Source organism: Aristolochia californica, unplaced genomic scaffold (assembly GCF_029961685.1).
Source record: "Aristolochia californica isolate CCGP_79_NKW_82.1479 unplaced genomic scaffold, dmAriCali1.0.hap1 SCAF_15, whole genome shotgun sequence".
NCBI lineage: Eukaryota > Viridiplantae > Streptophyta > Magnoliopsida > Piperales > Aristolochiaceae > Aristolochia > Aristolochia californica.
The window spans coordinates 22,816,905-22,842,834 of NW_027181826.1; the positions used below are offsets into that span (position 1 = coordinate 22,816,905).

The 25,930-nt window shown below is 35.9% G+C and overlaps 2 protein-coding genes and 1 pseudogene across 3 annotated transcripts; all 3 read right to left on the reverse strand.

The window, feature by feature from the left end:
* Nucleotides 1-1,907: 1,907 nt before the first annotated feature.
* On the reverse strand, nucleotides 1,908-4,846 carry LOC137951532 (UDP-glucose 6-dehydrogenase 4). The gene is made up of 2 exons (XM_068798251.1): nucleotides 4,644-4,846; nucleotides 1,908-3,657 (listed from the first exon to the last, which is right to left on the reverse strand). The coding sequence occupies exon 2, from the start codon at nucleotides 3,608-3,610 to the stop codon at nucleotides 2,168-2,170; it is 1,443 nt and encodes a 480-aa protein (XP_068654352.1). The 5' UTR covers nucleotides 3,611-3,657; nucleotides 4,644-4,846; the 3' UTR covers nucleotides 1,908-2,167.
* Nucleotides 4,847-18,731: 13,885 nt separating this feature from the next.
* LOC137951362 (germin-like protein 8-2) lies at nucleotides 18,732-19,488 on the reverse strand (annotated as a pseudogene).
* Nucleotides 19,489-24,715: 5,227 nt separating this feature from the next.
* Nucleotides 24,716-25,470, reverse strand: LOC137951352 (germin-like protein 8-2). Of its 2 annotated transcripts, none has more exons than XM_068797956.1 (2): nucleotides 25,353-25,470; nucleotides 24,716-25,245 (listed from the first exon to the last, which is right to left on the reverse strand). In XM_068797956.1, the coding sequence occupies exons 1-2, from the start codon at nucleotides 25,468-25,470 to the stop codon at nucleotides 24,716-24,718; spliced, it is 648 nt and encodes a 215-aa protein (XP_068654057.1). The 2 variants fall into 2 exon arrangements, with proteins under 2 accessions (XP_068654057.1, XP_068654056.1); XM_068797955.1 differs by having other exon boundaries at nucleotides 24,716-25,251.
* Nucleotides 25,471-25,930: the final 460 nt, after the last annotated feature.

Here is a 25,930-nt window from a genome sequence, read left to right on the forward strand (position 1 = left end):
AAGAATAAAATAAAATATAAAATTTAAAACAACCAATTCATGTATTTTACATAATTCCTCATCTACTTATCTCACACTTAATTTCTCATTGGCAAGTCTAAAATAGAAACTCATTATAGGACATATTCAATGTTACTGAAAACAATAATGCTCATGTTTGGTCTAATTCAATTAATATGAAGAATTTGATAGAGATCCAGATGATCAGGTTAAGAGAAGTTGAGATTGTCTCAACTTCTAACTCTATAGTCATGTACACGTGTAACTCTACATTCATGTAAATCCTTTTATCATTTTATAACTATAAATACATGTATCAATGAAAGTAATATCATCGGGAAATTATTCTTTTATCAATTTCTATAGAATTCAAGATTCAGGTCACAAATTCCACAACTAATTAATAATTTGGTTTTATACCAACTTATGGCAGTCATGGATTAGCTAAACACACCAAATTGTGTGGGCCGTTTCGAATTAACTAGTTGACACATGAAGATTATTAATTTCTATCCAACAAAGGAAGTCAATCGAAAAACTACATAAGAGCAAATTAAGAAATGCTTACATAGTAATTGAAATAATGAAAAACAATAAAAAATCATTGAAAAAAGTAATCAAAGTATCAATGTCAACAATTAAAAGCATGCATATTGGTAGCATAACATATGGTTTTGATTCGTGAAAAAGGGTAGAGAATCTGCCGAGATTGATGGAAAGAACAAAGAGGAGGTAGAATAAGTAGATCTCAATTATTCTAGTAAGCTACCGGGAAACCCTCCAATCGGTGAAATTATTAATGTTGATTTCTAGGGCCATCACATAAACACAAGAGATCTCAAGTGAAAGAGAGAAGAAAGTAGGAGAATAAAAAAAGAGAAGAGCTTGTGTTTGTGTGTGTGTGTGTGTGAGAGAGAGAGAGAGAGTCTCAAGAAGTTAAAGTTTGATGCTCTTCTTTATGCCCATTGAGTTGTATTTATAGTTTCAGAAAGATATTTACAATGTTAATAATGCCCTTCTTGAGAGAAAAAAACATAAGAGAATATTCATTGGCTTGTATAATTACAAAGTCATGCCACCTCTTATTGAAGAGTTGTCCTATTTACTATAATGCCACCTATGCACATAGGTGTCTTTTAACACTCCTCGTGAAGTTAGTGTTTGTAACTTTACTTTGCAAATAATCTTGGTCAAGAAAGTTGTGTACATGGAAAAGAAATTTTGATCTTGTGTAGTTTGACAAAGAAATTATGATTGTCTTGCTTTCATTCATCTTGTTCTATTCACATCTTACTTATAGTCTTCATCTTGTTCTCCCCCTTGGAAATTTTAGTCACATAAAATTTAATTACCACAACACATGGAACATTTTTGGTTACTTCTTTCTTGTACTTTTTTTACTTCTCTCCCTCAAGCTAGGGATCTCTTTGTTCTTTACTAAGAGACCCAACTTATACAAAACAATGGTGAGAGAAGAAAAATCACCCCTAGCCCAATGATAAAACTCAAACTCTAGTCTAAAATGGCAACTCAAAAAGTGAAGCACAAAAATCGGCTTAAATTCACATTTTCTTGAGCTACCAACATGACCTTAGGGCTACACCTCTTAAGAGAAGAAAAAAAATATAAAAAGGACATACACCAACTTGTATAGTTACAAAATCATGCCACATCTTATTGAGTTGTCATTACCATAATGCCTCCTTACGTATATAGTTGTCCACTGGTAAACCTTGGATCCAATACCACTGCAAATTCCCCTTGATCCCCCGTTGTTGTACTAAATATATAGTTAACTCAAGATAACATACTAAGCTCCATATAGAGGAAAATCCTGTGTACTTTGGTCTATTATCATGTTTGAGCCATATTTTTTTTGGAACTCTGGAAAATGTCTGGAACAGATCTTGCATCATCTCCTTACATGTCATAAAATATTAGAAATAGGAAATAGACATCCATAGAGTTTATCTTCCCCTTCATAGAATAACAGCCAGCCTCCAAAACAAAGAAACAGACAGGAAAAGCAGTTTAAAACAAAATAAATTTAGAACAAAAAAAGAATATGAAATGAGCTGCTTTCCCCAGTTCAATTGACCCGTAAAACTGATATAAGCTAGCCATATTACCCCCCTTTCCCTCCCACTCCTCTTGTCATCATTCTCCTCTAGGCCACAGCAGGCATATCTTTGAGCCATGCATCCAAAGGCTTCCCAATGGAGTAGACTATGAATCCAATTTCCCTCAACTTCTCCGCATTGATAATGTTCCTTCCATCGAACACGAAAGCGGGCTTCTGCATGTCATCGTAGATCCTCTGGTAGTCGAGTGTCTTGAACTCATCCCACTCGGTTAAAATGCAGATCCCATGGGCACCCTTGGTAGCTGTATAAGCATCCCAAGCGACTGAAACCTGTTTCACCGCTGTCGGGCTCATCGGCTGAAGATGAATTGGGTGATCCCAGTCAAACTTGTTCATGGACAAGTCCCGCTGGATCTGATCCTCGGTGACCTGCGGGTCATAGATGCTAATGGTGGCTTTGTCTCCCAGTAACCCCTTACAGACATCAATGGCAGGAGTTTCCCTGGTGTCACCAGTGTCCTTCTTAAAGGCAAAACCAAGGATGGCGATTTTCTTGCCGGAGACTGTATTGAACATCGACGAGACAACCCTGTTGACAAACCGGTTCTTTTGGTAGTCGTTGATCTTGATCACCTGTTTCCAGTAGTTGGCTACCTCTGGAAGCCCATTGCACTCGCAGATGTACACCAAGTTGAGGATATCCTTTTGGAAGCAAGAGCCACCAAAGCCAACACTGGCATTCAAAAACTTGGGCCCAATCCTGGAATCCTTTCCCACAGCATACGCTACTTCTGACACATCGGCACCGGTTGCTTCACATAAAGCTGACATCGCATTGACAGAGGAAATTCTCTGAGCTAAGAAGGCATTAGCAGCAAGCTTTGAGAGCTCAGCTGACCAGAGATTGGTCGATAGGATCCTATCCTCTGGTACCCAGTGAGCATAAACATCTGCAAGTGCTTTAATTGCTTTCCGACCTTCTGGTGTCTCCCGGCCTCCAATGAGGACTCGATCGGGGTTGAAAAGGTCCTGAATAGCAGTCCCCTCTGCAAGGAACTCGGGGTTTGATAAGATCTGGAAGTTTATGCCTTTGCTGTTGTGGGTCAGGATCTTCTCAATTGCCTCGGCAGTTTTAACAGGAACAGTTGACTTTTCAACCACAATCTTATCAGATTTGGAAACATCGGCAATCATACGAGCAGCAGACTCCCAGTAGGTCAGATCAGCAGCTTTGCCAGCTCCAAGACCACGAGTTTTGGTGGGAGTGTTAACTGAAACAAAGATTATGTCAGCTTCATTAACATGCTTTTCTACGTCGCTACTGAAGAATAGGTTCTTTCCTCGGCACCCCTTGACAACATCTTCCAGGCCAGGTTCATAGATTGGAAGTTGTTCACTGTTCCAGGCTGCAATGCGAGCAACCGAAATGTCAACCACAACCACTTCAATGGCAGGACATTTGAGGGCAATCACAGCCATGGTGGGCCCCCCAACATACCCAGCTCCGATGCAGCAGATCTTCACCATTTTGATTCTTTTTCAGTTTTCTGATGTTTGTTTCTCTGGTATATAGCCTGAATGAAAACAAAAAGTAATAAAGTCAGTCAGGGGAGGTACTACAACAGCAACCACTCTGAATCTAGGCACTCCTAAACTATTGACCGAAACATCCAGCATTCTCAAGCACCAATTTTTCATAAGAGGTCAGGGGAAAAAAAGAGATGAGGGCTCAGAGTCACTTCCTCCATTGAGGTATAGAAAACAATTAAAAAATCCTTACAGGTAACTTGAATAAGTTTAAAATGTCACAAGAGATTGATGAACTCAAATTCATCAACACTAAGAAAGCAAGAAGAATCATCTAGGATACTACAAAGGTATCAAGCACACGGGAAGCCTAGTAAAAGATAGAAGGTATTTGAGGCAGTTACTCTAGTTGTCATTCAAAACAGTAAACAGAAACAAATATAATGAATTTAAAAAGATAAAGTGATCAAATTAAGAAGCAAGGAAAAAATATCTACAAGCAAATTGAAAAAACTAATCTTGTTGTTAATAATGTAGCTGAACTTGGGAGATGCGAATAAAACTACAACGAAAACTGGGTAAGATCAGAACAATAGAGTACATGAGAAAATATTTGAAAGACGAGCAGAGAACTCATTTCAACTTCAGAATGAAACCGTATAAGCCAATTTCACTATGGCAAACATATGCCGGATATAAGAAAAGAATTACCAGAAAGTTGGCAAGATTATAAAAGAGGGAGATCACACTCAAATACAGAAAAAAACAGCAACAGATCCACAGCAGGCTCTAAGTATAATCTCAGATCTGACCATTTAGCTAAAAATCTCTCCAACACAAGAAGCAGGAAAGATTCAAACGAAACCCAATTGAGGAATACCAGAAATTCTTCAAAGATAAACTCAGATCCTGAGAAAGAAATGAACTGCTGAAAACCTCACTAAGATCCGAGCGACTAAAACTTCCAAATAAAAGATTAACCCAGAAACACAATTACTTCAAATTACACAAATAAATCTCAGATCAGCATTACCTTCGAGAAGCTCCCTTCTCCTCTTCTTTGCAAACGAAGAAAGGAAAAAAAAAAAAGAACAGGACAGAGAATAACTCAGGCTCTAGATCCCAGGTTCTCTTCTACGAAGAAACGCGGTGACCCAGATCCTTTAAATACATCAATTCCTGTGAGATCTACCATCTCTATTTACATACTACTAAGCAAAGTCAGATTTAGCAGCTGAACTGGAACATTCAACACGTTTTCAAGCTTACCTTCCACTAACAAACGAAAGGAAAAGGAAAGACTAAGGAGGTAAAAAAAAGCCCTTGTCCTTTGAAGTATATTCCAAGCATACCCAGGTCCCTCCAAGTCATAAAATATCGAATTTTGCGGTGAGAGAATAAGAAATAGGAGAAAATCCAAATTTGGAGGAACCCCATCTTAAATCCAAACAGCAGCTATAACTGTCCCAAGATTACATTTTTTTTACAGAAGAGAAAGAGAAAATAACCGGCAGCACGTACCCACGTTCAAACAACATCAGATTATTTAAGAGAGAGAGAGAGAGAGAGAGAGAGAGACGAAACTGCAATCCAAACGTTTATCAAGGCAGTATCCAGATAAGAAATCCATAGAAGCCAGAGATTTCCATAATTGAGACAAGCATATTTTCAAGAAGAAACCTAAAAGTAAGAAAATTAAGTAGAACATATTAATAGTAAAAAAAAATAATACTTAACTAGTTTATGGTAGAAATGCATATTAAGATGAAAACTATGGGAAATGTACAGTCGAAGAACATTTTCAGAAAATCCCATTAGTACCCAACACAACATTCAACAGAATTTAAAAACAAATAAAAAAAATCAAAGATAGAATTCCCTCATCAACAAACCGTTGCCCGGAAGGTACAAGGAATACATGTTCTCATTAGATATTCAAAACCACTTTCGGGTGGCACGTTCATGAGCACTGGTTTTTAACCGACCACGAGGGTCTTACCAGTTCCAGTAAAAAACCGCTGGAAGCCTTCAAAACCCAGAAATCTCTCTATTGGTAGTTCAAAAGGTGTTTGAGTGAAACGGAAGCAACGAGTAAGAGAAATCCCCGATAATGAGCCCCAATTTTACGAATACAAGGCGTTTTATTAACATAAAGAGGATTAAAAAGGAAAACCCAGAAAAATCACAGTAAAAAGTTAAAAAAAGAAAGCGTCTGACTTACAAAGCAGGCGTGAAGAACACAGCAACTGATGGGTATCATCAACATTCTTTAAAAAAACGAGGAAAGATGATGGAAGAAAAGAAAATGTTACCTTCCTTGCAGAAGTTCGATGAAGAAACAACAATGGAACTCCTCAGTCCCCAACTCTACGGTGGTGACGATTTAATTAACAGTTACTTTAGGGAATCTCAAAGTGAAATACTGATAAAGTATTAAATTTTCTGCTGCATCCTTGGGCCATGGTTAACTGGCAAAGACACCTGTAATTAACTACCTTCCCGCGATTTTTCTTGGGCCTTTTAACGGCACTAACTTTACTAATCTGCCCTTCTCTACACAAAAACAGTTTCAGATAGAAGAAAAAGCTGCGGAAGTAAAGACTCGAAAAAAACCAGAGTATTTTCACAAACCAGTTTGCGAAAGAAAAAGACTATTCTCGTCACAAGACCATTTTTCACTAAAGTTGGAGGTCTGATTAATCTTAACTCCTATTAATGTCAATTACTTTCTAATGGACAAAAGAAAAACTTCAACTTAGTAGCCAGCAAATTGATAGAGAAAGAAGTTCAAGTACAAGGTTTTAATATGTTGGATTTAAATTTTAAAAAACTTATTGAATCTTTTGTCAAATAAAGAGACTAATAATTCCAATTATATTGATTCACCCACAAAGGTAAATTGCAATAGTTTAATTAGGTTAACACAAGCCTAGACACAAAAAAAAAAAACAAAGGATTCTCTGGTCATGAGCTGAGTAGCAGTACAATAATTTGTAGAAACATTAAGTTAATGGAGGATTCCCAACATGGACAACTTGGCGAATATTGTTAAGGAATAGTTTCACATGGATTAGCGAGTATAAATATCTTGAGTTTATTAGTTGGAAAATAGGTTTTCTAAGTTGGTTAGTCATTTTGGGATAGATTTTGGACCCAACTTTACATGGTATCAAAGCAGGTACTCATACGTGGGTCTTCACCCAAATTATCCACATGTAGAGCCACAAAAGAGGACTTACACGTGAGGGGAGAGTGTTAAATAATAGTCTCACGTGGATTAGTGAGTAGAAAGATTTTGAGTTTATTAGTTGGAAAAGAGGTTTGCTAATTTGGCTAGTCATTTTGGGATAGACCTTGGACCCAATTTCACATATATATCGTCTCTTGAAAGTCCGATACTTATCGATACAAATTTTTTATCAATTGGTACCACACAATAATTTCTATATTGCCCTCTTTACATTGCCTAAATAGGAAAAGACACGTATCGGTAACATGGTGAAGCGTTTCATGCTTGACAGCTTTTGCATCAAGACGTGGAAATTTCACCTTAGTTAGCAAATTAGATATTAATTACTAATGCAACTCGAATTTCCTAAAAAAAAAAAATTAACCAGTGTCACACGTCCATGGAAGAGAAAATCCCGCAAGGGAGATGACATCAAAGCTGCAACAACTTCCTTTGCATGGCATTTGCCTTCTCCACAAACAGACATTTACTTCATACTTATCTTATTCAAATAACTCCACGTTTTGAATCTACTTTGAAATTTCTTGATGTCGTCGAAATCGTTCCTTCCATACTTTTTGTTCTCTTCTTCCTCCTTTTTCTCCAAATGTGGATGTCCTTTTCCCAAAAATTACCTCAGAATCCATTGCAGAAGATGCCTTTTTGGATAGATTTCCCCTGGGACAACTCTTCAATAACCAACTTGGAACGACGGAAAAAAAGTTGCTCATTTTCGCTTGCTGCCATTACTCCTCTCATTTATGGTAATCTCATTCTCTATTGTATAAAAGGGGAAGGAGACCGCCTCAGGAAAAATGCGCTTTAGGTTTTAGACTCTTTTGTCTCGTCAAAGATGGAGAGAGGCGTTCTGTAAGGAGAACAAAACCCCCATTAATGGAGCTTCCTATATCAATCCAATGGCACTACATTTACATGTGGTGATGGCTACTACTCTTTGTTTGTTTCCTTTCCTTTTCTTTTCTTTTTACAGTTTTCTTTCTTTTGTTTCTTCTCCACACCTTTGAGCAAGTATGAAAAAAGAAACGATTTGTCGTCGGTGTGCAATAAAGGGGAGGAGGAATTCTGAGTGATGTACTCTGGTACATGACTCTCTGTTTTTTTATCTCATTGAATGAAAGTTCTTTAGTTTATCTATCAAGCTCTATTATCTGTTGTGGAATGAGATGGAAATGGTAATGGTACAAGTACTTATTGTGGGATTCTAATATGGGATTGCTGGTGTCTCCTCTCAGAAGTGCAAACAGGCCTTCTCTTGTGTTTCTATTTGTGTGTAAAATATGGAAGAGCAGCTTGTAAAATGCAAATATGAAAGACATCAAAGAAAACTCTCAAATTTTTCTCCTCGTTCATTACCAAGCAATATCAATGTGTTTGAACTTTTTTAGTGTTTTCTAATATTTAGAATCCAGTTAAAGAAAGTCTCTGAATTCAAGAATATTGATCTCTATTATATCAAAATCAGATGAAAAAAATAAGATTGCAATTTCATCCCAATTGCTGCGATTTGCTTAAGTATGAATTTATCTACTTCAAGGTGAATGAGTCTTATTCACAAGACCATTTACATAAAAGAATGTAACATGTTATTTTTCAATCTATTGACAATTTGGTCTGTACTTAAGTTTTTTTTTTTTTTTTTTGCTATGATAATGGCCCATGGGGGCACAAGGACGAGACCAGCTATCTTGAAATAGAAAAAATGAGCCAATAAAACAGAAGACTCTAATAAGTCTATTTACATTGGTGAATGAGTCCTTCACATAGGACTAATGAGAAATTTCTATTTCAAAGACTCTCCCTTTCTCTACCTAAGCTTGGAGATAATAAAAAGCATAGTCAATAGTTAAGCTCTAACCAAGGATAGCAACGGAGCAGATTAAGAGTAAGTTTTAAAAACTCGTCCTTGACTCACAAAGTGATTTTGTCTTTTCCTTTCAAGGAATAAGAGTGTTTTTTCAACCTTGTCTCTAGGGGTGGCATCGAACTCAACCGGTTCGCGAGCAACTTAGGCTCAGCTCGGTTTGATTTGGTTTATCTAGATATCGAACCGAGTTCCAGATCCAGATGAGGCTTATTTAAGTTAATGAGCCGAGCTCGACCAAACCATGGTTCAATTTGAAAGCTCGCGAGTCGGCTCGTTAACTTGATGAGCGGCCAGGGAGGCAGGTGCCGGAAGTAGAAGTCGTCTTCGACTTCAATATTAAGTTATCATTTATCAAAATCTTTGTCTTTCGTTTTGCTTCTCATGAATCAGGGGGAAGAGGGAAACGGGTGGCGATTGAGGTAGAGTTGGCTGTTTTAAATACTATCTCTTTCTGCCCCTTTGTGTTTTCCAATAGGGGCGGCCTATCGGTACCAACTAATCCCGCAAGTTGAAACTAACCTCTAATGTACAAAGGTAGAAAGAAGCGCCATTATCCTCTCTTAATGCGAGAGTATTTGGTCTCCCTTGAAAAAGGGTGTGACTCATTTGGTATCAATAGGCCGTTGCAAGTTGCAACTCACCGGATTAGAAAGAAGGGAATAGAATCTCTTCTACCCTTTAGTGTTTTCTTTCGGTAAAGCACAATTTTTTTTTTTTTTTTTTGTGTTGATGTGTTGCCGTCTTCAGTTGATTTCGGTTGTACATTCAATAGGGTTTGCACCCAAAAATGAAAGAAGTAAGTTTTGGTGGACCAAGATATGTAACAAATTCTTCCCGAACTCCCGTATTTACCTTTGGAATCTAATAATCAAGGGCACCGAAAGACTGTCAGACGCGAGAACTCAAGCTGTTTCATCTAAGGCTCTGAGTCGGGCCAACACTCCTGCCTAATCAGGTGTCGTTTCCTCTGTTTCGGCGGGAGAGGAGCACAGAAAAACCCTTACAGGGGTTTAAGTAGCAATAATAGCATAGTCTAGCACCTGATTCAGAAAATATTTTGATGCCAAATCTATTTTTTTCGCTTCTAAATTATGGCCCACATAAGTTAACTATTTAATTTTTTAGATGTTGATTGTTCTTCAACTTTCTGTCTTAGGTTGTTGGTGATGTGTTAAGGATTCGTCAAATATTGACCAATTTAATCAAGTAAATACTATTATTTCATATTCTTACTGGATCTCCTAAACAAAAACATACATATTTGTGCTTTTTGATTTGTTACATCATATGTTTCTCTTACGTGAGAATATTATGAACCTTATTAAGCCCAGACGGATAATGTCTTTTTTTTTTTTTTTTTTTTTTGAGTTGAATAATGGACTTGGGAATTTTGAATGTCAATAATTGTCAAAGTGAGAGAGGAAATGCAAAATTGCTCCTTTTTGACTAATGAATTTTTTTTTGAATAAATTTTATGCATAATTATGCAACCCTTATGAATAATTTTATGCAGAGTGTATATATAATTTTATATACAATTTATTTGATATTTATTTTATGCAAAAATTTAAATATTGGTGGAAGCTTGAACTCGGTTAAAATTATTGGGCTCGAACTCGATTATAATTTTAGGCTCGAGGCTAGGCTCAGCTCGATTCGATGCCACCTCGTCCCCATCTTACTATTGATAGCTTACATCTGTAGTACTAAAATGGGAAAGGAGGCTGGACTCTAGCAAAAATTGGTTGTACATAATTTATTTCCTAAGAAAAGCTATTGTTGTTTGCAAAAACACCACTTACGCTTTATATTTACAACAATGACATTAATTATATTTTTTATTAAAAATAATAGTGTAATTTAAAAATATGACCCTCTTAGATTTCAAATTTCTAAATGTGGCTTGATAGATATTAAAAATCCCGAATGGGGTTGTGAAATCAACCTCTTCCCCACGTGTTACCTTATCCTTCAACCTGATATTCGCCCCATCCCTAGCTCAATCCTCCCTAGCCCATCCATGCCTTGCCCCACCCCATTCACCTAATGCATAAGATAATGACCCATTAAAAAGATCTATAAACAGTAAAACTTTTAATTTTTCGAAAAATTATAAAAAAAATCTCAATACGCATAAAAAGTCTCACAACATCAAACTCTTTTTATTTAAGCCATTGGGTATTATTATCCAAATACAAAATACTTTAAAACATTTCTTTTTTTCAATACCCCTAGGAAAACTTATAAAATAACATTATTATATCATTAAAATAAATGTCATGCATATATTTCCTAATAAGTACTATCGGTATAAAACCATGTGGGTCGGATTAACTTGAAACCCAATGACATATTTTTTTCCAGTTCCTTCCTCGACTCACAGGGTGAAATGTAAAACCCATCCCTAGGTTTATGGGTCAACACAAGTTGAGTTACTTGGGTGATGTGGGGCCTGACTACATGTTTAACTCGCCTCAATTATCCCTACTTCTAACTAACTTTTTACACGATTATTGGAAATAGAGGAGGCATAAAATCCAACCAATTCATAAGCAACTCAGGCTCAACTTGGTCTTAGTTAAACTCAACTTGATTTTTTCTAAGTCGTGTCAAATTCAAAGTTTAACCTAAACTCATTAGTTAGAACGAGCCAAACTCGAACATGGAAGAGCTTAGTTATTGAAGAGATTATTCGAACCTAAATCAAAAGAAATGGTATTCCATGTAATCTTACTTACCAACATCAAAAGAAATGGTATTGGATGTAATTTTACTTTCCCTTGATCATTTTGTGAGTCTATGTTGTATCAGTTTATGTTGTATAATCTCAAATATAGGCTGATAAGAATTAAAATGACTAATTGATCAGATTTGGGTGTCTTTTATGGAAAGGGCCACAATAATAACGCAAGGACCTTGCTTATGAGTTGTCAATGAAGGTTTATTTGGATAGAAATGGGATATGAGGATTGGAGTTTCAATTTTATCTATTTACCTGATTTTTTTGTTTATTTCATACCTGATTAAATGCTTACCTAAAATAATTCAATAATTTATTTGAGTGAATGTATGTTTGAGATAAAATACAATTCAAGTACATCTTTTTCAGGAATTTGTAATATTTTAAGATATTTTATTATATATTAGAATGACATTGTTTTTAGGTATATCTATTGTTGTGGTTTTTATATATTTATAATTTTATAATTTTAACTAATATTTTTATTATTTTATTTATTTAATCAATTTGATAAATAGGTAAATAACTTATTCCGTTCAGTGTACACCCAGGGGGTGGGCACGGGTAGGGTCAGGCTTAGGTCAGGTTTCTCAAAACCAGAACACAATCTCCAACTATAAATCTGAAAATCCGAACCCAAAAACAAGACCTGAACAGGGTTGGGAAACCAACCACATCCTGCCCCGTTTCCCAATTCCTCAACTCATCCATGCTGGGTCCCCACTCATGTCCCCGACCCATAAAAATAATTAATCTATACAAACCATAAAAGTTTCAAAAAATAAAAATTATAGGCTAGAGTAAAAAATTAATACAACATATGTTAAGTTGTGGAGCCAAATCAACACTCTACACTGAGTTGGTACATGGATCATTGTTAAGGAATAGTCCCACATGGATTAGAGAGTATAAAAATTTTGAATTTATTAGTTGAAAAGACGCTTCCTAAGTTGGCTAGTCATTTTGGGATGGACCTTGGACTCAACTTCATATGGTATCAGAGCAAATACTCATATGTGGGCCTCCACCCAAAATGTCCACATGTAGAGTCACAACAAGAAGGCCTACACGTGAGGGGAGTTTTATGGAATAGTCCCACGTGGATTAGTTAGTACAAATATTTTGAGTTTATTAGTTGGAAAAGAGATTTCTTAAGTTGGCTAGTCATTTTGGGATGGACCTAGGACTTGACTACACAGATATATCATCTCCTGAAAGTCTGGTACTGGCCGATATGAAGTGTTTATATATTACCCTCCTTGACATTGCCTAAATAGTAAACGACACGTATTGACAACATGGTGAAGCATTTCACGCCTAACAGCTATTGAGTTGAGACGTGGAAATTATACTTTAGTTAGCAAATTAGATACTAATTTCAAACACAACCCAAATTTCCCAAAAAATAAAATAAAAATTGAACCGACGTCACACACGTCCATGGCAGAGAAAATCCCGTAAGGGAAATGACATCAAAGCTGCAACAACTTTCTTTGTATGGCATTTGCCTTCTCCACAAGTAGACATTCACTTCATGCTTATCTTATTCAAATAACTCCACGTTTTGAATCTACTTTGAAACTTCTTGATGTCACTATAATCGTTCCTTCGAGACTTTTTGTTCTCTTCTTCCTCATTTTTCTCCAACTGTGGATGTCCTTTCCCCAAAAATCACCTCAGAATCCATTGCAGAAGATGCCATTTCGGATAGATACCCTCTGGGACAGCTCTTCAATAACCAACCTGAAACGGCAGAAAAAAAGTTGGTCATTTTTGGTTGTTGTCATTACTCCACTCATTTATGGTAATCTCATTCTCTGTTGTATAAATGGGGAAGGAGAACGTCTCAGGAAAAATGGGTTTTAGGTTTTAGACTCTCTTTTGTCTTGTCAAAGATGGAGATAGGCGTTATGTAAGGAGAACAAAAACCCCATTAATGGAGCTTCCTATATCAATCCAATGGCACTACATCTACATGAGGTGATGGCTACTTCTCTTTGTTTGTCTCCTTTTTTTTTTTTTTTACAATTTTCTATCTTTTGTTTCTTCTCCACATCTTTGAGCAAGTATGGAATGAGAAATGATTTGTCAAGGGTGTGCAATAAAGGGGAGGACGGATTCTGAGTGATGTACTCTGTTACATGACTTTCTGTGTTTTCATCTCATTGAATGAAAGTTCTTTAGTTTATCTATCAAGCTCTATTATCTGTTGTGGAATGAGATGGAAATGGTAATGGTGCAAGTACTTATTGAGGGATTCTATAGTGGGATTGTTGGTGTCTCCTCTCAAGTGTGCAAGCAGGCCTTCTCTTGTGTTTCTATTTGTGTTGAAATCTAAAACAGCAACTCGCAAAAAGCAAATATGCAAGACATGAAAGAAAGCTCTCAACTTTTTTGGAATCAAGTTAAAGAAAGTCTCATAATTCATCAATATTAATCTCTTTAATATCAAAATCAAATGAAAAAAATAATATTGCACTTTCACCCCAATTGCTGAGATTTGTTGAAGTATGAATTTCTCTTCTTCAAGGTGAATGAGTCTAAAACAAGTTAAAACAGCAGCTCGCAAAAAGCAAATATGCAAGACATAAAAGAAAGCTCTCAACTTTTTTGGAATCAAGTTAAAGTAATTCATAAATATTAATCTCTTTAATATCAAAATCAAATGAAAAAAAATAATATTGCACTTTCACCCCAATTGCTGGGATTTGTTGAAGTATGAATTTCTCTTCTTCAAGGTGAATGAGTCTTATTCATAGGATCATTTGCATAAAAGAATGTAACAGGTCATTTCTATTAACAATTTGTTCCCTATTTAAGTTTTTTATTGCTACGATAATGGCTCATAGGGGCACGAGGAAGAGATCAGATTCCTTGAAGTACAAAAAAAGAGCCAATACAACAAAAGACTCTAATAAGTCTATTTACACGGGTGAATGAGTCTTTACATAGGACTAATGAGAATTTTCTATTTCGAAGGCTCTCCCTTTCTCTACCTAAGATTGGAGATGATAAAAAGCATAATCAATAGTTTTAAGAGTAAGTTTCAAAAACTCGTCCTTGACTCACAAAGTGATTCTGTCTTTTCCTTTTGAGGAATAAGAGTGTTTTTTTACAACCTCGTCCCCATCTTACCATCGATACCTTAACTTTGTAGTACCAAAATGGGAAAGAAGGCTGGACTTCAGCAAAAATTGGTTGTACATAATTTTTTTTCCAAGAAAAGCTATCGCTGTTTACAAAAACACCACTTACGCTTTATATTTACAATAATGACATTTATTATATTTTATTATTAAAAATAATAACGTTATTTTAAAATTTGACCCTCTTAGATATCATATTTCTAAATGTGGTTTGATAGATATTAAATTCTGAATATGGCCATATAATTGAAATATATTTTATTAAAATAGCTTACGAAATTTTTTGCCTTATTCTTGCAAGCCACAACACTGGAAGAAGTTGAGAATGGGAGGAGTCTTGCACCCTCTCTAAACTCGAGAATTATTTCCCTTGAAAAAAACCTTAAAATTGGTGTCTGCAAGATAGCATTGTTATGTACACTATTAGCTATCTAAGATAATGCTTGAACACCCCTGTAATATCATTAAAATTATAGGCAAGACCCTATTGTTAAATACAATATGCATGCAAGCATTATCTTTACCATGAAAAAATATATATGTATACCTCTTATAATGACATTATACCTAGCTCATATGTCTTGTGAGTTTATGAGTTGTTAAATGTGAACCCATACAAGTGACATCAACTAAGTTGAGGCCAAAATGATTTGTGACTTACCTGTAGTTTCATTTATGTTGCCCACATAGTTTTTATATGCCAAAGTTCGAATTAATTGACTATATTTAATGACAGGAGTAGGCATAAGAACTTGTCATACCATATTTCAAGGTAGGTATGTACCTCACCTCACTAAAATATTTGTCATACTTTGAACAGTAAATCTGTTATTTGAATTGTCATACCCATGGCCAAACCAATGGTTATGGCCGTCATGATGTCAACCGAGGCTGGCCTCATTCTAGTCAAGGGTACCGCCCTCCTCGCTGCTAGATATGTCATCTTATCGGTCACTATGCTGATCATTATACCTGCAATGAGTCCAGTGAGTCTCGTGTCCATCTTGTTATGGCTTTCACTAGATCGTGCTCTCTCAATGGATCCACACCCTCTGACTAGCTCTTGGACACTGGTGCTTCCGCTCATACACTAAACTTGGAACTCAGATTAATCTTAATCTTAACTCCTATTAATGTCAATTACTTTCTAATGGCAAAAGAAAAACTTGACCTTAGTAGCCAACAAATTGATAGAGAAAGAAGTTCAAGTACACGTTTTAAGTGAACCCAAGGAGGCACAAGGTTTAATATGTTGGATTTAGATTTTAAAAGACTTATTGAATATTTTGTCAAACTATTATGGTATTATTATATATAACTATTGTTTATAAAATGGAATATTTTTTACATGACAATGGAAGGGACCACAATGCACAAAAAAATTTAATACAAATACATTCAAGATTGCTATAAACTCACTTCACTTATATTTTCCTCTTTGAAAATGTGTTAAGAATGGCGGATTAAACCATTCAAAGTTTGTCTTGTAATTAAGGGGAATTCATACATATATGAGATCAATGTATTAGGTGCTATAAAACACAAACCTAGAGGTGGAGAATAAGTATCAATTTATCAATGTAACTCAAATTGCTAATCTACTCTCAATGTATCTCAAGTTAAATCTAATAAGTAAAATAGTTAAACACCATTATAATAAAGAGACTAATAATGCCAATTATATTGATTCACCCACAAAGGTAAATTGCAATAGTTTAATTAGGTTAACACAATCCTAGACACACACAAAAAAAAAAGATTCAATGACTTCTATATACCCACCTCGAAAGTTATCCAAAACGATAAGAATACAGTATGAAGTTAATATTTACTTCCACTCTCATTTGGTCATCAAAGCTCATAATCTGGTCATGAGCTGAGTAGCAGTGCAATAATTTCTAGCAACATTAAGTTAATGGAAGATTTCCAACATGGACAACTTGGTGAATATTGTTAAGGAATAGTCTCACATGGATTAGTGAGTACAAAGATCTTGAGTTTATTAGTTGAAAAATAGGTTTTCTAAGTTGGTTAGTCATTTTGGGATGGACTTTGGACCCAACTTTACATGGTATCAGAGCAGGTACTCATACGTGGGCCTTCACCCAAATTATCTACATGTAGAGCCACAAAAGAGGACTTACACGTGAGGGGGGAGTGTTAAAAAATAGTCTCACGTGGAAAAAGAAATGATTTGCCATCGGTGTGCAATAAAGGGGAGGAGAAATTTTGAGTGATGTACTCTGGTACATGACTTTCTGTTTTTTTATCTCATTGAATGAAAGTTCTTTAGTTTATCTATCAAGCTCTATTATCTGTTGTGGAAAGAGATGGAAATGGTAATGGTACAAGTACTTATTGTGGGATTCTAATATGGGATTGCTGGTGTCTCCTCTCAGAAGTACAAGCAGGCCTTCTCTTGTGTTTCTATTTGTGTTGAAATATGAAAGAGCAGCTTGTAAAATGCAAATATGAAAGACATCAAAGAAAACTCTCAACTTTTTTCTACTCTCAATGTATCTCCACAAGCAGACATTCACTTCGTGCTTTTCTTATTCAAATAAATCCACGTTTTGATTCTACTTTGAAACTTCTTGATGTCACCGAAATCGTTCCTTCGAGACTTTTTGTTCTCTTGTTCCTCCTTTTTCTCCAACTGTGGATGTCCTTTCGCCAAAAATCACCTCATAACCCATTCCAGAAGATTCCTTTTCAGATAGATTTCCCCTGAGACAACTCTTCAATAACCAACCTGAAACGGTAGAAAAAAAGTTGCTCATTTTTGCTTGTTGCCATTACTCCACTCATTTATGGTAATCTCATTCTCTGTTGTATAAATGGGGAAGGAGACCGCCTAAGGAAAAATGGGTTTTAGGTTTTTGACTCTCTTTTGTCTTGTCAAAGATGGAGAGAGGTGTTCTGTAAGGAGAACAAAAACCCCATTAATGGAGCTTCCAATATCAATCCAATGGCACTACATCTACATGAGGTGATGGCTACTTCTCTTTGTTTGTTTCCTTCTCTATTAACAATTTGTTCCCTATTTAAGTTTTTTATTGCTATGATAATGGCCCATAGGGGCACGAGGAAGAGATCAAATTCCTTGAAATACAAAAAAAGAGCCAATAAAACAAAAGACTCTAATAAGTCTATTTATGCCGGTAAATGAGTCTTTACATTGGACTAATGAGAATTTTCTATTTCAAAGACTTTCCCTTTCTCTACCTAAGATTGGAGATGTTAAAAAGCATAATCAATAGTTTTAAGAGTAAGTTTCAAAAACTCGTCCTTGACTCACAAAGAGATTATGTCTTTTCCATTTGAGGAATAAGAGTGTTTTTTTACAACCTCGTCCCCATCTTACCATCAATACCTTAACTCTGTAGTACCCAAATGGGAAAGGAGGCTGGACTCCAGCAAAAATTGGTTGTACATATGTTTTTTTCTCAAGAAAAGCTATCGTTGTTTACAAAAACACCACTTACGCTTTATATTTACAACAATGACATTTATTATATTTTATTATTAAAAATAATAGCTTAAATTTTAAAATTTGACCTTCTTAGATATCATATTTCTAAATGTGGTTTGATAGATATTAAATTCTGAATATGGCCATATAATTTAAATATATTTTATTAAAATAGCTTACGAAATTTTTTGCCTTATTCTTGCAAGCCACAACACAGGAGAGGAAGAAGTTGAGAATGGGAGGAGTCTTGCACCCTCTCTAAACTCAGAATTATTTCCCCTGAAAAAAACCTTAAAATTGGTGTATGCAAGATAGCACTATTATCTACCCCTGTAATATCGTTAAAATTATAGGCAAGACCCTATTGTTAAATACAACATGCATGCTAGCATTATCTTTACCATGAAAAAATATATATGTACACCTCTTATAATGACATTATACCTAGCTCATATGTCTTGTGGGTTTATGAGTTGTTAAATGTGAACACATACAAGTGACATCAGTGTGGCAAGGACATAAACCCATCATCCGCCAGCACCTATTTATTCGGCAGATGCCACTGGACTGCTAAATTTTATTTTGTTACAGAACAGAGAAACACTTGAATTATTATTCAAACATGGAGGAAAACGAAGCATTTCCTTGTTTAGAACTTGGACTGTATAAGGTCAATGATGTTCTTTTCCACCTGGAAAGCTCTAGCCAGAATATCAGCGGAAATCTTCGGGTTCGACCCAAAAACAGCATCAGCAATGGTGATTACTCCAGGGTTCTGGCTGCTCAGAGCAGCAATCGCCACTGCATTGGTGTTCCCCGCATTGAATTGGAAGTGGATGAGTCCGATTGGGAAGACGAACACATCTCCCTTTTGGAGCACCTTGCTTATGAGGCGATTCTCGGGGTTAGGAGGTGACAAAACCAACAAACAGCGAGCCCTCCAGGACAATCAAAATCTCAGTAGCTCGTGGGTGTGTGTGGGGAGGGTTTTGGCCGTAGGGTGCGTAGTCAATCCGAACCAGGGTGATGCCCAGAGTGTTGAGACCAGGAACCAGGGTAACATTCAGTGCTGTCACTGTGGAGCCCACAGCGTTTGTTGGAGTTCTCACTTTGTCAAGCCCAGAGAAGAAGAAATCCTCCGCGACGGCGAGCTTGGGGTCCTTGCAGACGAACCCATTTACTCGAACTGCAAAAAAAAACACAAAAAGAAGAATAGAGTTATCACTCAACCCATGCGAATGCATCTAAAGAAAAAAACCGTGTAGAGCAGACTAGGTAGTTACAGTACCATTGCTGTTAAGGTCCGCCACGCAGATGTCCTGAAGTGGACTCGGATCGAATGCAAATGCCTGAAAAGCAGCTAAGGAGAGAAGGAAAACAACAAGGATGTTTCCGGCCATTTTCATTGCTTCTATACGAAGGAGAAGAAGAAGAAGAGGAAGAAGCAGCTATGGTCGAAAGAAGAAGAGAGCCCTTTTATAGACTGAATTTGAGCAGGTTTTAGTTGAAGTCTATTTAAAATGAGTTCTATACCAGTACCTACCCCAGTCAAAACCTTTTTCCATTATGATTTGGTCTATGCCTACAAGTATACGCAGTCTTCTTCCATAACCAAGTAATATTGATGAATCCTGTGAGAACAATATGCAAGTGGAAAGCACGAGAATGCCCCGAGTCACCTAGCTAAACGACTAGAGACTTTGACTCTATCGTTAAAATTTTCATACTTGTTAATATAGAGGGTTATCAAAAGTTTTAGAGAAACTGTCCAGTTTTTGTTGAAGGATTAAGACACTTTAACAACTCCTTGTGATGCACTAATCTTAATAACGAAGTTCAAACACTTTGACAGTAAATAAATCCTATAACATTGACATCATTTTTACAGGAGATAATTTTCAAGTTATAGCTATGTTCATTTCCCTTCCTATTAAAAGATTTTCACTTAAAGATCTTAGCTTTTTGACTTACTTTCTCGGAATTTAAGGTGTTCCTCATTCTTAAAGCCTACTTATGAACGATATGCCGTTGTAACAGAAACATGAAGACTAGGCTTCCATTATCGGAATCAAGGGCAAAAAACTATAAATCGTAAAACTTTAACCTAACTCCAAATCTATAAATTGTAAAACTTTTAATTTTTTGAAAAATTATCAAAAAATCTCAATACACATAAAAAGTCTCACAACATCAAACTCTTTTTATTTAAGCCATTGGGCATTATCATCCAAATACAAAATACTTTAAAACATTTATTTTTTTAAATGCCCCTAGGAAAACTTATAAAATAACATTATTATATCATTAAAATAAATGTCATCCATATATTTCCTAAAAAGTATTATGGGTATAAAACGATGTGGGTCAGATTAACTTGAAACCCAGTGACGTTTTTTTTCTAGTTCTTCCTCAACTCATGGGATGAAATGTAAAACCCATTCCTAGGTTTATGGGTCAATACAAGTTGAGTTACTTGGGTGATGTGGGGCTTGACTACATGTTTAACTCGCCTCAATTATCCCTACTTTTAACTAAATTTTTACATGATTATTGGAAATAGAGGAGGCACAAAATCCAACCAATTCACAAGCAACTCAGGCTCAACTTGGTCTTAGTTAAACTTAATTTGATTTTTTCTAAGTCATGTAAAATTTTAAGTTTAACCTAAACTCATTAGTTAGAATGAGCCAAACTCGAACATGGAAGAGCTTAGTTATAACTGAAACACCATCAATTAAACTTTCTCCATTTTCCACTAATTGTTACGAGAAGGATAATTAAGATTATTCGAACCTACATCAAAAGAAATGGTAGTCGATGTAATGTTACTTTCCCTTTATCATTTTGTGAGTCTATGCTATATCAATTTATGTTGTATAATCTCAATTAGAGGCTGATAAGAATTAAAATGACTAATTTGTAGATTTGTGTGTCTTTTATGGAGTAGGCAACGACCACAATAATAACGCAAGGACCTTGCTTATGAGTTGTCAATGAAGGTTTATTTGGATAGAATTGGGATGTGATGATTGCAGTTTCAATTTTATCTATTTATTGGATTTTTTTTTTGTTTATTTCATACCTGATTAAATGGTTACCTAAAATAATTCAATAATTTTTTTTGAGTGAATGTATGTTTGAGATCAAATACGATTCAAGTACATCTTTTTTAGGAATTTTTAATATTTTTAGATATTTTATTGTATATTAGAATGACATTTTTTTTAGGTATTCCTATAGTTGTGGTTTTCATATATTTATAATTTTTAAATTATAACTAATATTTTTATTATTTTATTTATTTAATCGATTTGATAAATAGGTAAATAAATATATAAAGAATAACTTATTCCGTTCAGTGTACACCCAGGGGGTGGGCACGTGTAGGGTCAGACTTTGGTCGGGTTTCTCAAAACCAGAACACAATCTCGAATTATAAATTTGAAAACCCGAACCCGAACAAAAGACCTGAACAGGGTTGGGAAACCAACCACGTCCCGCCCAGTTTCCCAATTCCTCAACTCATCCATGCTGGGTCCCCACTCATGTCCCTGACCCATTAATATTGGCCCATTAAAATAATTAACCTACACATATCATAAAAATTTCAAAAAATAAAAATTACCGGCATAGAGTGAAAAATTAATACAACATATGTTAAGTTGTAGAGCCAAAACAACGTTGTACATGGATCATTGTTAAAGAATAGTCCAACATGGATTAGTGAGTATAAAGATTTTGAGTTTATTAGTTGAAAAAGACACTTCCAAAGTTGGCTAGTCATTTTGGGACGGACCTTGGACTCAACTTCATATGGTATTAGAGCAAATACTCATATGTGGGCCTCCACCCAAAATGTCCACATGTAGAGCCACAACAAAAAGGCCTACACGTGAGGGGGAGTGTTAAGGAATAGTCCCACGTGGATTAGTGAGTACAAATATTTTGAGATAGACCTAGGACCCGACTACACAGATATATTATCTCTAGAAAGTCCGGTACTGGCCGATACGAAGTGTTTATCAATTGGTATCTGGCAATAATTTCTATATTACCCTCCTTGACATTGCCTAAATAGTAAAAGACACGTATTGACAACATCGTGAAACATTTCATGCCTAAAAACTTCTAAGTTGAAACGTGAAAATTTTACCTTAGTTAGCAAATTAGATACTAATTTCAAAGACAACCCAAATTTCCCAAAAAAGAAAAAAATTTGAATAGTCGTCACACACGTCCATGGCAGAGAAAATCCCACAAGGGAGATGACATCAAAGTTGCAACAACTTTCATTGTATGGTGTTCGGCTTCTCCACAAGGTGACATTCACTTCATGCTTATCTTATTCAAATAACTCCACGTTTTGAATCTACTTTGAAACTTCTTGATGTCACCGAATTCGTTCCTTTGAGACTTTTTGTTCTCTTCTTCCTCCTTTTTCTCCAACTGTGGATGTCCTTTCCCCAAAAATCACCTCAGAATCCATTGCTGAAGATGCCTTTTCGGATAAATCTCCCTTGGGACAGCTCTTCAATAACCAACATGAAACGGCAAAAAAAAAGTTGTTCATTTTTGGTTGTTGCCATTACTCCACTCATTTATGGTAATCTCATTCTCTGTTGTATAAATGGGGAAGGAGACCGCCTCAGGAAAAATGGGTTTTAGGTTTTAGACTCTCCTTTGTCTTGTCAAAGATGGAGAGAGGCGTTCAGTAAGGAGAACAAAAACCCCATTAATGGAGCTTCCTATATCAATCCAATGGCACTACATCTACATGAGGTGATGGCTACTTCTCTTTGTTTGTTTCTTTTTTTTTTTTTTTTTTACAATTTTCTGTCTTTTGTTTCTTCTCCACACCTTTGAGCAAGTATGGAATGAGAAATGATTTGTCGTGGGTGTGAAATAAAGGGAAGGAGATGTACTCTGTTACATGACTTTCTGTGTTTTCATCTCATTGAATGAAAGTTCTTTAGTTTATCTATCAAGCTCTATTATCTTTTGTGGAATGAGATGGAAATGGTAATGGTGCAAGTACTTATTGAGGGATTCTATAGTGGGATTGTTGGTGTCTCCTCTCAGGAGTGCAAGCAGGCCTTCTTTTGTGTTTCTATTTGTGTTGAAATCTAAAACAGCAGCTCGCAAAAAGCAAATATGCAAGACATGAATGAAAGCTCTCAACTTTTTTTCTCTTGGCTCATTACCAAGCAATATCAATGTGTTTTGACTTTTTTTGTGTTTTCTAATATTTAGAATCAAGTTAAAGAAAGTTTCATAATTCAGAAATATTAATCTCTTTAATATCAAAATCAAATGAAAAAATTAAGGTTGCAGGTTCATCCCAATTGTTGAGATTTTTTGAAGTATGAATTTCTCTTCTTCAAGGTGAATGAGTCTTTTTCACAGGATCATTTGCATAAAAGAATGTAAGTGGTCATTTCTATTAACAATTTGTTCCCTACTTAAGCTTTTTAGTGCTATGATAATAGCCCGTAGAGGCACGAGGAAGAGACCAGATTCCTTGAAATAGAAAAAATGAGCCAGTAAAATAGAAGACTCTAATAAGTCTATTTACACCGGTGAATGAGTTTTTACATAGGACTAATGGGAATTTTTTATTTCAAATACTCTTCCTTTCTCTACCTAAGCTTGGAGATGATAAAAAGCATAATCAATAGTTTTAAGAGTAAGTTTTAAAAACTATCCTTGACTCACAAAATGATTCTTTCTTTTCCTTCCAAGGAATAAGAGTGTTTTGTTTACAACCTCGTCCCCATCTTACCATTGTTACCTTAACTTTGTAGTACCAAAATGGGAAAGGAGGCTGGACTCTAGCAAAAATTGGTTGTACATAATTTTTTTCCTAAGAAAAGCTATCGATGTTTACAAAAACACCTCTTTTTTTTAATAGGATTGTACAAAAATAAGATTGTATAATAATAGTCAAATTCTCCTTTTGTTTTATTTTATTTTATTTTATTTTCCGTGGGGTTCCAAAGAGACCCTTAGCTTTCTAAGATAATGCTTGTATACCCCTGTAATATCATTAAAATTACAGGCAAGACCCTATTGTTAAATACAACATGCATGCAAGCATTATCTTTACCATGAAAAAATATATATGTACACCTCTTATAATGGCATTATACCTAGCTTATATGTCTTGTGAGTTTATGAGTTGTTAAATGTGAACCCATACAAGTGACATCAACTAAATTGGGGCTAAAATGATTTGTGACCTGTAGATTCATTTATGTTGTCCACAGTGTTTTTATATGCCAAAGTTTGAGTTAATTGACTATATTTAATGACAGGAGTAGTCATAAGAACTTGTCATACCATAAGAACTCACCTCACAAAAATATTTGTCACACTTTGAATAGTAATTCTGTTATTTGAATTGACCACTACCTTGTAAAGACAGCCAAGTAACGGTGTAAGAAAGTTGAACGATAGCGAATTAATGAGAAACATTCAAGAACTTCATTATCAGGGTGGCAAGGTCATAAACCCTTCAGCCGCCAGCACTATTTATTCAGCAGATGCTACAGAACTGCTAAAATTTATTTTGTTACAGAACAGAGAAACACTTGGATTATTATTCAAACATGGAGGAAAACGAAGTTATCTCCTTGTTTAGAACTTGGACTGTATAAGGTCAATGATTTTCTTATCCACCTGGAAAGCTCTAGCCAGAATATCAGCGGAAATCTTCGGGTTCGACCCAAAAACAGCATCAGCAATGGTGATTACTCCAGGGTTCTGGCTGCTCAGAGCTGCAATCGCCACTGCATTAGTGTTCCCCACATTGAATTGGAAGTGGATGAGTCCGATTGGGAAGACGAACACATCTCCCTTTTGGAGCACCTTGCTTATGAGGCGATTCTCAGGGTTGGAGGTGACAAAACCAACAAACAACGAGCCCTCCAGGACAATCAAAATCTCAGTAGCTCGTGGGTGTGTGTGGGGAGGGTTTTGGCCGTAGGGTGCGTAGTCAATCCGAACCAGGGTGATGCCCAGAGTGTTGAGACCAGGAACCAGGGTAACATTCAGTGCTGTCACTGTGGAGCCAACAGCGTTTGTTGGGGTTCTCACTTTGTCAAGCCCAGAGAAGAAGAAATCCTCCGCGACGGCGAGCATGGGGTCCTTGCAGACGAACCCATTTACTCGAACTGCAAAAAAAACACAAAAAGAAGAATAGAGTTATCACTCAACCCATGCGAATGCATCTAAAGAACAGAACCGTGGAGAGCAGCCTAGGTAGTTACAGTACCATTGCTGTTAAGGTCCGCCACGCAGATGTCCTGAAGTGGACTCGGATCGAATGCAAATGCCTGAAAAGCAGCTAAGGAGAGAAGGAAAACAACAAGGATGTTTCCGGCCATCTTCATTGCTTCTATGCAAAGGAGAAGAAGAATAGGAAGAAGCAGTTATGGTCGGAAGAAGACGAGAGCGAGTGCCCTTTTATAGACTGAATTTGAGCAGGTTTTAGTTGAACATGTCTATTTAAAATGAGCTCTAAACCAGTATCTACCCCAATGAAAACCTTTTTCCAGTATGATTTAGTCTATGCCTGCAAGTATACGCAGTCTGCTTGCATAAGCAAGTAATATTTATGAATCCCTTGAGAACAATATGCAAATTGAAAGCACAAGAATACCCCGAGTCACCTAACTAAAACGACTTGTGACTTTGACTCTATCGTTAACATTTTCATACTTATTAACATAGAAAGTTATCAATCAGAGAAACTGACTGTTTTTATATGTAGGATTAAGACACTTTAACAACTCGTAATCTTAATAGCGAAGTTCAAACACTTTGACAGTGAATAAAACCTATAATATTGAT

Bases quoted from the DNA above. Each gene is read 5' to 3' on its own strand.
- LOC137951532 (XM_068798251.1), bottom strand. From the start codon at position 3,610: ATGGTGAAGATCTGCTGCATCGGAGCTGGGTATGTTGGGGGGCCCACC.
- LOC137951352 (XM_068797955.1), bottom strand. From the start codon at position 25,470: ATGAAGATGGCCGGAAACATCCTTGTTGTTTTCCTTCTCTCCTTAGCT. The intron at 25,252-25,352 runs GTACTGTAACTA...TTTTTTTTGCAG, and splicing joins GGCGGACCTTAACAGCAATG to TTCGAGTAAATGGGTTCGTC.